We start from the raw sequence: 15,921 nt of genomic DNA on the forward strand, positions 1-15,921 counted from the left end.
TTAGATGAAATTTCCATTTTTAATAGGCCCAAATGATCAACTACAAACAATTTCATTTGATATAAGCAAGTAGTTTAAATAATAATATCAGCAAATAATGGCCTATGAATTTTTCTCTTGATCAGTAACTGGCATCATGGCTCTCTCCAGCTTGCACCCCATCTGGTTTTTATGGAACTTACATGTGATTGATTAACAGATATGGAGAACTAGAAAACTGAAATCTAAAAAGTATGCCTTAGAAAACATTTATTAATTCTGGTGTCAAAATTTCTGAAACATTATTGACACTATATTGTATACTTTTACATGGATTCTCTAGATTGTGGTTCACAAAAATTCTACAAGGTAGAAACTCAACTAGTCACCATTTTGTTAGGAATAAGCACAGAAAGGGTGGGTCACTTGTTTAACATCACACCTAACAACAACAACAAAAAAAAAACCAACAAAAAAAAAACCCAAAAAACGGAGGAGCCAGGATTTGAAACTGGAATACTGTGGCTCCAAGATCTGTCCACTAAAGCTGGGAACAGAAATGCTTACTTAAAATGAGCGGTTTTAGCCAAATTTCATACCTGATGGTCCGTATTCATTTTGTTTTTTTCCCCGTACAAAGTCAGGGGTGAAATGAATGTACTCTGCTTTCTCTCCACATTCTGTGAACTGCCTGGTGTAGGGTTCATCTCTGCCTGGGAGGGCTGGTGCTGCAACTCTAACATCAGCCTGAGAATGTTCCAAAAGATCATTAAAATAAGAAGAACAGAAATGATAATATTTAATTAGAAAGACTCTGAGACAATCAGTTGTGGCAAACCTGAGAAGCATCTGAAAATATTCTTTGTTTTTGTTAGAGAAGATTTTTACACTTACTTGTTCATAGCTCTCATGTTTTGGCCTCTTGTATTCAGGACTTCCTTCCCAATTCTCAGGAATTAATATAGAAACATTTTTGAAAAAAAATCTTTTCTGTGTGGCTTCAAACAAGTAGGTAGATGCTGTAGTGACCATGTCCTATTTTAATGAAAAACAATATGTGAGTATTGCTGAGCAGAGTTCATCTCTGACATCTCCCCCGGGTACCTGTCAACACAAAAGCACCTGCCTGATGATTGCCCACTATTCTGCAACCTGTCAAACTCAAACTAATGCTTTGTCCTACATATTAAAAGGCTTCTCAGTCTTCTGTTCTCTTACACCAAAAGACAATTGCTTTTGTTGGTATTTAGAGGAACTGATTAATATGAATATATATATGAACTTTGGGTTAATTTTCTTCATCTCAGTACTGGTCATTAGTTCTTTCTGGTTCACAGATCTTGGTTGATTTATATAATGTTCTGAAGTTCAGTTCCCTCACCTCTTCAATGAATCACTGCCACACACCTATTTTGATGGTTGTCATAAAGATGAGATGAATTAGAAAGTACTCTGTCCATAAGCAGCCCTAAAGCTGCTTGATATCAGTACTAAAAATCTGAGTCAAGAAAAGCTTTAATGGATGCAAGCTCAGGAAAACAGTCTGGGAAAGAATATTTTGGTGTGGGTTTTTGCCCTCTTATTCAAGCCAGAACTAAAACCCAGGTCTATCAGCATTTAAAGCTCATGAGCAGGATTTCAATTCTGAGTTTATTTTATATGACCTGGGAAAAGTCATCTATCTTTTCAGAACCCCAGATTTCTCTTTCTGTGTAATGTGAATGATAGTATTTTATACCGTTACAAGTTATAAATGTAAGAAATTCATTGAGGGCTGAGGGAATACCAAGAAATATTGTGATATCTAGGCATGTCTGCAAGGATTGAATTTACACTTTTAGTGTTCATAAAAGACCATGTTAAGACACTCTTTAATCCAACAAAACATTTTATCAAATATTGATTTCTGAGTTCAGAAATGTTTACAATTGATCTATTAGCCCTGAACACTAAGAAACCATCATTAAGAATTAGATGTGCTATCTGCTCTTATAACCCATACTTTTTAGCAAAAGGAATATTTATCTTTTTTGGAATTCAAAGGGTACAATAAGCAAAGACCTCTATGTTGCAACAGAATTTATAAGGAATAAATAATAAATAGCAGCCACAGAATCACCAATGAAGGCTTCTAAAGTGAACATCCCAACACAGTTGTGGAAATTGAATATAAGGAATGAGTATATGTAGATGTCAGGTAGAGAGAAACAACTCACATCACTGTAAGCCCAAACTCTGTATTATGTGGGATTTTTATGGTTCAGAGAAACTGGAAAATCAGGGTCTTGATGCCTTTCTCTTCTCTGTTTGCACTTACCTAGTGCATTCAAATCATCACACACTAATTGATGAATCTTAAATTTTTACCTACACACAAATTGTCATCCTAGATTCAGTTTCTTGTCTTCTCTACTTGGATATCTAATAAGCATCTTAATTTCAAAACCCTTAAACTAACTCCAGATCTCCAAACTGCCAAACTTCCTTACTCACAGCTGTACCCTTCTCAATTGATGAGAATATAATCAATCTATTATAATTTATCAATATAGGTTTGTCAATGGTAAAAATGTGTCACTTTGGTAGGGGATGATGGAACCAAGGGTAAATACAATTTATTCAATATTTTGAAGCTGGGTCAAAAGAAAACCTATTAATGTAACATGTCATATAAATAGATCTAAAAATAAAAAGAAACATAATTATAGATGTTGGAACTATATAATAGATCTAAAAAAAGAAATAATATATAATTATAGGTATTGGAACTACATAAGTATATGTGTTATTTAAAAAAAATAAGAATTGGTTGATACATTTTGTTAAATATTTATTTGTTAAAATTTATAAATATTTATTAATAGATGTTTATTTATTTAATAAAATGTATCAATCATTCCTTATTTCTAAAAAAATTAAGAAAATAGGAATTGATAGATTTATGTTTACCACAATAAAATATATGCATATTTTAATCTTAGTTCCAGCATTTACTTCATGAGGAATCTCTATATTTCCACTAAGACCAGGAGAAGGCTCAAAATGCTCACTACTTCCAACTCTCTTAACTCTCTACTAGAGAACAATGCAATTATTCAGGAGAATTAAGTTAGAAATGTTAGAATTAGGAAAGAATATATAAAATTATCTCTATTTTAAAAATGATAGCAAGCCTAGGAAACTCTAAAAAATTAATAGTAAAATTAATTTAAAGGAAAAACACTAAGGTAGTAGTATATAAAATTGGCATTGAGAAATCAATAGTATTCATACACATAAACAAAAACCTGTTGGAGAATTATAATGGCAGAGAAACTGTACTTAAAGTAGCCATGAAAAGATAAAACAGGAACAAATTTAACAAGAAATATGCAAAACGTCTATGAGGAAAAATTGTAAATATTCCTGAAAAACACAAATAACATTTGTTGTTCTTGGAGAGGATGACTCAGCATCATAAAAATATCAAATGTTTTCTTAGTTTATAAATGTGAGTTTAAGTGAATGAAATAGTATTTACTAGTAATATTTTATTTAATAATATTGAATAATATTTTAAATGAAGCTAAATAGATCGATGCCAAAATTTATATAGAAATAAAGAGAATACAAGCATGGCTAGGAAAACACTGAAAAAGAAAACTAAGAGGATTTACAGGCTTTCTAGGCACTAAACATACCATAAAGCTGTTAGTATTAAAACAATGTGGCACTTGTACATAAATAACCATCCATTCAAATGGAAGAAAAATATTCTAGGACTACAAATCTTATCAAAATATATAAATATTTCACTGGGGTAACTCAGATTAACTCTTTCCCCTTCTGTTAGACTATTTTTCTTGGTTGTTTGCTCTTTTTACCTTCTTAACTCAGGCTTCTTCCTATGATATTGGTATTATAAGCCTGATATGAGGTCAAATTCACTCTGTACTCCAAGGGTTATGCAACTCTCTTTCTTCTATATTCCAGCTGCTGTTACAAATTAAATGTCAACTGTAAAAATTCCCTAACAAAGCTTATTAGTGATTTTCTTTTGTTATTTTATACTAAAAACATTTAGAGAATTCTATGTCTGTGCCATGCTGTACTTCTTTGGTAATATAATTTTCCAAGGTTACTAAGACACAAAATTAGAGAATTTTAGGCATAGTAGGAGAATGTTATGACTTCTTCTTCCAGACATATAGTGTGAGACAATGTAAGAAGGTTCAGAAGAGAAATGATTGGTTTATGAGAGCCTTAACCAGTCAGTGATTAATCACCTGATGGGATTAACTGAGTTTTAACTGAAGGTAGATAGGCTGTGGTTGGAGGAGGTAGGTCACTGGGGCATGCCTTTGCGGTATAAATTTTGTGTCTGGTGAGTGAAGTCTTCCTCTGCTTCCTGATCATCATATGAGCTGCTTCCCTCTGTCACAGTATTCCACCATGATGTTTTGCCTGCCTCATCTCCAGCCCCAAGGAAAGGAGACTTCCCTCTATAGACTGAAGCCTCTGAAACCCTGAGCCCCAAATAGAATTTTCCTCCTCTAAAATTGTTCTTGTCAGGTCTTTTAATCAGAGCAGCAAAAAAGCTACCTAAAACACATATTAATTGTTTGAAAACACTTTATATCTGTTGGAAAACGTCCTTCTTCTACTAAAAATAGAAAGTTTAATTTCTTTCATTAGTGTCCTGTAGTTTTCATTGTATAGATCTTTCACCTCTTTCTTTAAGTTGATTCCTAACTATTTTTTGTGAGGCTATTGTAAATGGGGTAGTTTTCCTCATTTCATTCTCAGAGGATTTGTCACTGATATACAGAAATGCCTTTGATTTATGGGTGTTGATTTTACATCCTGCTACTTTGCTGAATTCATTTACTAGTTACACAGAGACTAACCCACATAACTACAGTTATCTTTTATTAGACAAAAATGCCAAAAAAATGCATTGGAGAAAAGGTAGCCTGTTTAACAAATGCGGCTGGGAAAATGGAAATCCAGATGCAACAAAATGAAATTAAACCCCTGTCTCTCACCATGCACAAAACTCAACTCAAAGTGATCAAGGACCCAGGAATTAAACCAGAGACTCTGCATCCAATAGAAGAAAAAGTAGGCCCTAATCTTAATCATGTGGGATTAGGCCCCAACTTCCTTAATAAGACTCTTATTGCACAAGAATTAAAACCAAGAATCAATAAATGGGATAGATTCAACTAAAAAGTTTCATTTCAGTAAAAGACACAATCTGTGAGGTAAATAGAGAGCCTACATGCTGGGAGCAAATTTTTACCCTTCACACATCAGATAGAACACTAATCTCTAAGGTATATAAAGAACTCAAAAAGTTAAGCACTAAAAAAAAAAAACAAACAACCCAATCAATAAATGGGCCAAGGACATGAACAGATATTCTCAGAAGAGGATATACAATCAATCAACAAATATATGAAAAAAATGTTCATGATCTCTAGAAATTAGAGAAATGCAAATCAAAACTGCTCTAAGATATCATCTCACCACAGTCAGAATGGTAGCTATTATGAAGACAAACAATAATAAGTGTGGGCGAAAATGTGGGGCCAAAGGTACACTCATACATTGCTGGTGGGACTGCAAATTGGTGCAGCCAATATGGAAAGCAGTATGGAGATTTCTTGGAAAGCTGGGAATGGAACCACCATTTGACCCAGCTATCCCTCTCCTCAGTCTATACCCAAAGGACTTAAAAAGACAGCATATTAAGGGACACAGCCACATCAATGTTTATACCAGTGCAATTCACAATAGCTAAACCATGGAACCAACCTAGATGCCCTTCAATAGATGAATGAATTTAAAAAATGTGGCATATATACACAATGGAATATCACTCAGCAATAAAAGAGAATAAAGTCATGGCATTTGCAGGTAAATGGATGGCATTGGAGAAGATAATGCTAAGTGAAGTTGGCCAATCCCAGAAAAACAAATGCCGAATGTTTTCTCTGATATAAGGAGACTGATTCATAGTGGGTTAGGGAGGTGAAGCATGGGAGCAATAGATGAACTCTAGATAGGGCAGAGGGGTGGGAGGGAATGGGAGGGGGCAGGGGGGGTAGCAAGGATAGTGGAATGTGATAGACATCATTATCCAAAGTACATGTATGAAGACACAAATTGCTGTCAACATACTTTATATACAACCAGAAATATGAAAAATTGTGCTGTATATGTATAATAAGAATTGAAATGCATTCTGCTGACATTTATTTTTTTAAATCAATAAAAAAGAATATACTATATACTAATCACTCTTAAGCCCAATAAAACAGTGCAAAAAAAGAAAAAAAAGGAGTCCATCACGACTTCAGCGCAAGCAGTAAGACTGCAGCCCCCGAGCTGCCCGGCTCCCTCAGCCCCTTCTCCTTCTCCTCTCTGCCTTTCTGCTTTGCTTCTCCCCTGCTGTCTCTCCTCCCACGCTCAGTCCCTATATCTAGATCTCAATTTCTTTCCCCCACCCTGCCCGCTCTCCCGCATGTCCAGTACCCGGCCCGCGCAGGCCCCGAGGCGCTGCCTCCCCTCCCCCAGCCCGCACCCCCTCCTGGGGGGTCCCAAAGGCCACAGCTGGGCTGCCACTGCGCTGCCGCCGCCGCCGCCGCTGCTTCCCGCGGAGCACCATAGAGCAGACTCTTCACTGCGCGAGTGAGCTGCCGAGTTAAATGGAACAGCTGATAAGATGAGTGATAATTTAAAATCTAAGTGATCCAACATGGCGGTGGATGCGGAGAGATCAAGTCTCTAACCCCTTCAGCTGCGCGAGCATAGGGAGAAGTAAACTGTCAAAATACTGTTCGCTCAGGACCACTAGGCACTGTTGAGCTGAAGGGGATCCCGGGCGAACAGTCTGCCCCTCTCAGAACACACCGAGCCCCGATTGGGCTGCATTCTAGTTCTGGTTCACCTGCTTCTCGTGACTCAGCACTAACAATCCCGCTGAAATAACTAGTCGGCCCACCTGAACTCACAGAGGTAAAAGCCAACTGAGCACGATAGTCAGACCCAGGGTATCCCTCTGCTGACAACAGAGGTCCCTTGCACCAGCTACCAGGGGAGTTGCTACCTGAGGGCAAACAAATTCGCTGGGGGTCCTCAGCCCCAAGCCCTACAAACTTAGGGTCTGAGGGAGGCAAACAGAAAGGGTGTGCCCAGGCATCCATGGAAACAGGGCTCCCAGGAGCAGCAGACCCGGCGTGTAGCCAGTATTGTGGTGAGGGTCACAGGTGAGCAGGGCCTGGCTTGAGGAACCACAAGAGAAGGCCCTAGGAACTCAGGATTGGAGACCTGCACAGTCTGGGAAGAAGAGCTGAGGCACAGTGATTGGTTCCCCCCCATCAAGAAGAGAAGCCTGGCCCAGTTCCCACCTACTGGAAGAGAAGTTAATTGAGCACTATGACTGCATTTATTATTACTATTTTTTTTAATGATTATTATTGGTATTTTTTTTTTATTTTTCACTTTTTGTTGTTGATGTTGTTGTTGTTCTTCAACTTTCTTACTAATGGTTTCAATTTTTTAAATTCTTTTTATTCTATTATTATTACTATTATTTTTTAAACTTTAATTTCCATTTGTTTATTATCATTATAATTTTTTTGGTTTTAAATTTTTATTTTTTCGTTTTTTCTTTCTTTCTTTTCACTTTTTTTCTTTTGTCTTTTCATTTCTTTTCAATTTTCTTATTCCCCCTTTCTTGAATTCTACCTGCCTACACTCACTCTCTTTAGTGACTTCTTCCCTTCCCTTCTAATTCCTCTCCTCCCAAGCATCAAATAAATTTATAAGAGTAAACAGTAACTCAGCAGTCAAACAGAACAAGAAGTATCATGAGCATAAAAAAGCAAGGAAGAAAAGGAGTACAAACAATGAAGGACAGCCTAAATATTCAGGAGGACCTGGAGTCATCAGAAAAATGGCCATATAAAGAACTCAAGGAACACCTTAGACAGATGGAAAGGAACCTTAAAGATCACATTGAAAATTAATTACATAAACAGATAAAAGAAGAAGTTAAGCATCTTTATCAGGAGATAGAGATTATAAAAAAATCAAACAATAATTCTAGAAATGAAGGAAACGATAAACCAAATTAAAAACTCAATCGAGAGTATCACTAACAGAGTGGAGCAAGTACAAGCCAGAACGTCAGATAATGAAGACAAAATATATCATCTTGAAAAGAGTCTAGCCAACTCAGATAGGCTGGTAGAAAATCACGAGAAAAACATCCAAGAGATTTGGGATAACTTAAAAAAACCAAACTTACGAGTCATCGGGATAGAGGAAGGCACAGAGATTCTTGCCAAGGGAATGAGTAACTTGCTGAATGAAATAATTACAAAAAACTTTCCATAAATAAAAAAGGAAACCGATATACAAATTGTAGATGCATACAGGACACCGAGCACACAAAATCACAGTAGACCAATGCAAGACACATTGTTATGAAGATATCCAATATACAGAACAAAGAGAAAATATTAAAAGCTACAAGAGAAAAGAGGCAGATTACATTTAGGGGTAAACCAATAAGGTTAACAACGGATTTTTCATAACAGACGCTGAAAGCGAGAAGATCCTGGAACAACATATTTCAAACACTGAAAGACAATGGATGCCAACCAAGAATTCTGTATCCAGCAAAATTAAGCTTCAGATACGACAACGAAATAAAAATCTTTCATGATAAACAAAAGCTAAAAGAATTTGTAGCCAGAAAACCAGCATTGCAAAGCGTCTTGAGCAAAACTCTACACGAGGAAGAAATGAAAAACAATAACCAAAACCATCAGCGGGAAGTGCCTCGGTAAAGACAGAGGACGGGGGGAAAGCGAATCATGGAGAAACAAACTAAATTAGAAAAAAAAAGAGATAAATAATCAAACATGGCAGGAAGTACAAACCATATATCAATAGTAACTCTAAACGTTAATGGCCTAAACTCTCCAATAAAGCGACATAGGCTGGTAACATGGATTAAAAAAACAAATCCAAGAATATGCTGCCTCCAGGAGACACATCTGATTGGAAAAGACATACACAGGCTCAAGGTAAAAGGTTGGGAAAAAATATACCACGTACACGGTCCTCGTAAGCAAGCAGGGGTGGCCATTCTCACATCGAATAAAATCAACTTCAAGACTAAGTTAATCAAAAGGGATAAGGAAGGACATTATATACTGTTAAAAGGAAGCATTCACCAACAAGACATAACAATTATCAATATTTATGCACCAAATAATGGTGCTGTGACGTTCATAAAACAAACTCTCCTCAAGTTCAAGAATCAAATAGACCACAACACAATAATCATGGGTGACTTCAACACACCTCTCTCACCATTGGACAGATCCTCCAAACAAAAGTTGAATAAAGAAACTATTGACCTCAATATCACAATCAATAACCTAGACTTAACTGACATATATAGAATATATCAACCATCATCAAGTGGATATACTTTTTTCTCAGCAGCAAATGGATCCTTCTCAAAAATAGACCATATATTATGCCATAGGGCAACCCTCAGTAAATATAAAGGGGTGGAGATAATACCATGCACTTTATCAGATCATAATGGAATGAAACTGGAAATCAATGATAAAAGAAGGAAGGAAAAATCCTACATCACATGGAAAATGAACAATATGTTACTGAATGATCAATGGGTTACAGAAGACATAAAGGAGGAAATCAAAAAATTCTTAGAGATAAATGAAAATACAGACATAACATATTGGAATCTATGGGACACAATGAAAGCAGTTTTAAGAGGGAAATTCATCGCCTGGAGGTCATTCCTCAAAAAAAGGAAAAACCAACAAATAAATGAGCTCACACTTATCCCAAAGCCCTAGAAAAGGAAGAGCAAAACAACAGCAAATGTAGCAGAAGGCAAGAATTAATTAAAATCAGAGCAGAAATCAATGAAATTGAAACAAAAGAAACTATTGAAAAAATTAACAAAACAAAAAGTTGGTTCTTTGAAAAAATAAATAAGATCGACAGACCCCTAGTCATACTAATGAAGAGAAGAAGAGAGAGAACTCAAATTACTAACATACAGGATGAAAAAAGGCAATATTACAACAGACGCTTCAGAATTACAGGAGACAATTAGAAATTATTTTGAAAACCTATATTCCAATGAAATAGAGGATAGTGAAGACATCGATAAATTCCTTAAGTCATATGATTTGCCCAGACTTAGTCAGAAGGATACTCACAACTTAAACAGACCAATATCAATAGATGAAATAGAAGAAGCAATCAAAAGACTTCCAACCAAGAAAAGCCCAGGACCAGATGGGTGTACAGCGGAGTTTTACAAAACCTTTAAAGAAGAATTAATACCAATACTTTTCAAGTTATTTGAGGAAATAGAAAAAGAGGGAGCTCTGCCAAATTCATTCTATGAGGCCAACATCACCCTGATTCCGAAACCAGACAAAGACACCTCAAAGAAAGAAAACTACAGACCAATATCTCTGATGAACCTAGATGCAAAAATCCTCAATAAAATTCTGGCGAATCGGATACAAAAACTCATCAAAAAAATTGTGCACCATGATCAAGTAGGATTCATCCCTGGGATGCAAGGATGGTTCAATATACGGAAATCAATAAATGTTATTCACCACATCAATAGACGTAAAGATAAGAACCATATGATCATCTCGATAGACGCAGAGAAAGCATTTGACAAAGTACAGCATCCCTTTATGTTCAAAACATTAGAAAAACTAGGGATAACAGGAACTTACCTTGACATTGTAAAAGCTATCTATGCTAAGCCTCAGGCTAGCATCATTCTGAATGGAGAAAAATTGAAGGCATTCCCTCTAAAATCTGGAACAAGACAGGGATGCCCCCTATCACCACTTCTATTCAATATAGTTCTCGAAACACTGGCCAGAGCAATTAGACAGACGAAAGAAATTAAAGGCATAAAAATAGGAAAAGAAGAACTTAAATTATCACTATTTGCGGATGACATGATTCTATACCTAGAAGACCCAAAAGGGTCTACAAAAAAACTACTAGAACTAATAAATGAATTCAGCAAAGTGGCAGGATATAAAATCAACACACATAAATCAAAGGCATTTCTGTATATCAGCGACAAAACTTCTGAAACGGAAATGAGGAAAAAACACTCCATTCACAATATCCTCAAAAAAAATAAAATACTTGGGAATCAACCTAACATAAGAGGTGAAAGACCTATACAATGAAAACTATAGAACCCTAAAGAGAGAAATAGAAGAGGATCTTAGAAGATGGAAAAATATACCCTGTTCATGGATAGGCAGAACTAACATCATCAAAATGGCGATATTACCAAAAGTTCTCTATAGGTTTAATGCAATGCCAATCAAAATCCCAGTGGCATTTCTTGTAGAAATAGAGAAAGCAATCGTGAAATTCATATGGAAAAATAAAAGACCCAGAATAGCAAAAACAATTCTAAGCAGGAAGTGTGAATCAGGTGGTATAGCGATACCAGATTTCAAACTATATTACAGAGCAATAGTAATAAAAACAACATGGTACTGGTACCAGAACATGCGGGTGGACCAATGGTACAGAATAGAGGACACAGAGACTAATTCACAAAGCTCAACTATCTTATATTTGATAAAGGAGCTAAAAACATGCAATGGAGAAAGGATAGCATCTTCAACAAATGGTGTTGGGAAACCTGGAAATCCATATGCAACAAAATGAAACTGAATCCCCTCCTCTCGCCATGCACAAAAGTCAACTCAAAGTGGATCAAGGAGCTAGATATCAAATCAGAGACTCTCCGTCTGATAGAAAAAAAAGTTGGCTCTGGTCTACATATTGTGGGGTCGGGCTCAAAATTCCTTAATAGGACACCCATAGCACAAGAGTTAATAACAAGAATCAACAAATGGGACTTTCTTAAACTGAAAAGTTTTTTCTCAGCAAGAGAAACAATAAGAGAGGTAAATAGGGAGCCTACATCCTGGGAACAAATTTTTACTCCTCACACTTCAGATAGAGCCCTGATATCCAGAGTATACAAAGAACTCTAAAAATTAGACAATAAGATAACAAATAACCCAATCAACAAATGGGCCAAGGACATGAACAAACACTTCACAGAGGAGGACATACAATCAATCAACAAGTACATGAAAAAATGCTCACCATCTCTAGCAGTCAAGGAAATGCAAATCAAAACCACCCTAAGATACCACCTCACCCCAGTAAGATTGGCAGCCATGATGAAGTCAAACAACAATGAGTGCTGGCGAGGATGTGGGAAAAAGGGTACTCTTGTACACTGCTGGTGGGACTGCAAACGGGTGAGGCCATTTTGGAAAGCAGTATGGAGATTCCTGGGAAAGCTGGGAATGGAACCACCATTTGACCCAGCTATTGCCCTTCTTGGACTATTTCCTGAAGACCTTAAAAGAGCACACTACAGGGATACTGCCACATTGATGTTCATAGCAGCACAATTCACAATTGCTAGATTGTGGAATCAACCCAGATGCCCTTCAATAGATGAATGGATAAAAAAAATGTGGCATTTATACACCATGGAGTATTACGCAGCACTAAAAAATGACAAAATCACGGAATTTGCAGGGAAATGGATGGCACTAGAGCAGATTATGCTTAGTGAAGCTAGCCAATCCCTAAAAAACAAATACCAAATATCTTCTTTGATATAATGAGAGCAACTAAGAACAGAACAGGGAGGAAGAGCAGGAAGAAAAGATTAACATTAAACAGAGACATGAGGTGGGAGGGAAAGGGAGAAAAAAAGGGAAATCACATGGAAATGGAGGGAGACCCTCATTGTTATACAAAATTACATATAAGAGGTTATGAGGGGAATGGGATAACAAACATGGAGGGAAATGAATTACAGTAGATGGGGTAGAGAGAGAAGATGGGAGGGGAGGGGAGGGGGGGCAGTAGAGGATAGGAAAGGTAGGAGAATACAACAGTCACTAATATGGCAGTATGTTAAAATGTGATGTGTAACCGATGTGATTCTGCAATCTGTATTTGGGGTAAAAATGGGAGTTCATAACCCACTTGATTCTAATGTATGAAATATGATATGTCAAGAGCTTTGTAATGTTGTGAACAACCAATTAAAAAAAAGAAAAAAAAAGAATAGAAAGTTAAAATGTAGTTCTTTATTGTTACTGTTAACCACCATGGAGTACCTCCGAGTAATTCTGATTCAGCACTACTGGGATTGACCCTGGGCATCTTTATTTTGTTTTAAGTTCCTCAGGTAGGTGATAACAATGAATGGTAAAGATAGAAAAACATAATTCTAAAGCTTCATGGCTTTATTGTCTAAAACTAAAATTACCATTTTTCTAAATAAGCTCATTCTCTATTTCTACAACATTATTGCAAGATATTATCATGTTGTACCCAGAAAACTAAAATAATACCCTTAAATCATCTCTTTTCAAAGTGCTTTTAGCACTCTTTCTCCTCATTCTCTCATATCTACACAACAGTAAAAATAACCTTCTAAAAGTGAAATCAAGTAAGATCATACTACTGCATGTTAAAGCTTCAATGGTTTCCTATTGCACTTAAAACAAAATCCAGTTTCTCCTTATTTTCTGCAAAGTACTACATGATATACCCCATATACATTTCCAATTTCACTATAGATAACTTTCGATTTCATTTACTCCAGTTACACTGGCATGATTTTCATCTTGAACCAACCAGGCTTTCTGAAACTTGTCATGGGTACAGACAGTTCCTTTGTCCTACATTGATGACAGTGATGGTGGTAGCTAATATTTATTGAGTGCTTCCTATTAACCAGATACTGAAGTGTTTTACATGTATTAATGTGTACAAAACATCAACTTTATGAGGTTGGTACTATTAATAGTTTCATTTTAAAAATGAAGAAAGGCATAGAGTTTATGACACTCAGGCTAATTCCTCAACTTACATTCAAAATATATTAAATCTAAAATACTGTATTATTTTTTAGATTTTAATTTAAACATTTTATTGCCAGCTAATTAACAAAAACTGTCATAAGAGTATATACCTAAACTTCATAATTTTGACTCCTAATAAAATTACTTTTATTGAATTATAGTTTGGTAGTATGATGTCAATCTATATTGACAAACGAAAATCACAGAGACTTAATGTCACGTATTGCTATCCTCCTTTTGAACAATGAACATGCTATTATCCAAGTGAGAGGAGAATCATATAGCTGATGTATTTCATTGCTATGGCCAATAGGAATTTGGAGTTTAAATCAAAATCCATCTTTAATAAAATGTACAAGAATTTTTGGCCATATTTTGGAAAAAAAGTCTCAACCTTAACACAATTCAGAAATATTTTATAAGCCCTCACTCATTCCTCTACTTAGTTTTCACAGAAGTCCTCAAGATTCTCCCTCCATCATATTATATTATATTCTGGGACTTAAGTGTCCTACTTGCAAAAACACAGAACCTATCCTATTTGTTGTCTTTCAACCTCATTCTCCATTTGAAACAAATCCCCACACTTATGGTCAGCGTAACTTATTTTTGTTTTTAATCTTCCTTGCTTGTCATGAATTTGTCTATGAATTTCCCTCTAAGTGTTGATTTAGGTGCAACACACAAATTTTTACAGTGATTTGTACTCATTCAGTTCTATATGTTTTTTAATTTCCTTTGTGATTTGGTTTTCCTCTCTTTCCAATACATGAATTACTTAGGAGTATGCTTTTCAGTTGCCAAAATTTATTTTATTGCCCTTTTATTACCAACTTAAAACTGAAGCCTTCTGGGTGTGAGTGTCCAGATATAGTATTTTCATACCTAGTATCAAGAACTTTCCTGAAACAATTTCATCTATTACAATTACTTCATCTAATCTCTATGTAGATGATTATCTAATATGTATCTCTAATCTACTCTTCTTAGTGTCAGGTCTTCGGTTTCTATATACTTTTTTTCCTGGTTTCCTGGTTTCTCCTCCTTCCTTTATTATCCTTCTGGCTATCATATATATGTCTCACGAAGCACAAGTCTCATACTTCTATTCACTTGCTTAGAAAACTTTGGTCAATGCCTACAAAATAAAATCTAAATTTAGCACAATACATAATTTACCTGAAAAAATTCATCCACTATTCAAGTAGAAACTTATACCTTTGATTTTCTATTAAACATATTACATTAAATTTTTGGACCTGCAAATCTATTAAAAGCCTAAGGCTGAGAAAGTTGGGATAAATGTATTGCCTCATATATGATTGCCTGTGTTCTATTTTTATGAGCTAGAAGAAGTCATATTCCTTGGATTAGGTCTTGTTCCCCCAAACAATCTCATACTAATTCATAAAAGAGAACAGATTATATCTTCAGGTCTATGAAAACACAGGTGAAGCTGAAGAATTGTATAGAGTATAGTCTGACAAGGTGGGGCTCAAGATCTTTTATTAGTAGTGCAGAAACAAAATCATGGAGACAATGTTTTAAATGTTGATGGCAGATCCTAACCTTTCAAAGGATACAGAGAAGAAAGAAACATGTTTGTAAGACCAAGCAGCAAGTGAAAACATAGTTCATACATCCTTAATCAAGCTTTATGTGAAAGAAGAAAATAGCCCAAAATCAGAGAAAACCAGGAATCAACACAGTCCTTCCTAGGGCATATACCACTTGTAACTGTAGTTTAACTTAGCAATTCATAGTCATTATGATACCCTTTTAAAATAAAGTTAAATTAGATTCTGTATCTTTAGTATGAGAAGACAAGCAAATGTTATTTATTTAAGAAGAGTTTTCATTAAAAGTGCTTAAAAATTAAAGAATGTAGGTTCTTATAAAGAGATAAATTTTTATTATTCTGAAGACAATTTCCTCCATCTCAGAATGATGACATTAA

At 35.6% G+C, this 15,921-nt stretch overlaps 1 protein-coding gene across 1 annotated transcript in view; it reads right to left on the bottom strand.

Annotated features, from left to right (window-relative positions):
• Positions 1-15,921, bottom strand: part of LOC308655526 (uncharacterized protein) — a gene marked incomplete at both ends in the record, with an annotated part of 166,739 nt that overhangs the window by 18,036 nt on the left and 132,782 nt on the right. Inside the window, 2 exons of the mRNA XM_081305605.1 lie at positions 579-726; positions 874-1,014. Of these exons, the coding sequence (XP_081161731.1) occupies positions 579-726; positions 874-1,014 (289 nt within the window). The remainder of the gene's footprint in view (positions 1-578; positions 727-873; positions 1,015-15,921) is intronic.

This window comes from Spermophilus citellus (genome assembly GCF_964194105.1).
Source record: "Spermophilus citellus genome assembly, chromosome: 9".
Taxonomy (NCBI): Eukaryota; Metazoa; Chordata; class Mammalia; order Rodentia; family Sciuridae; genus Spermophilus; species Spermophilus citellus.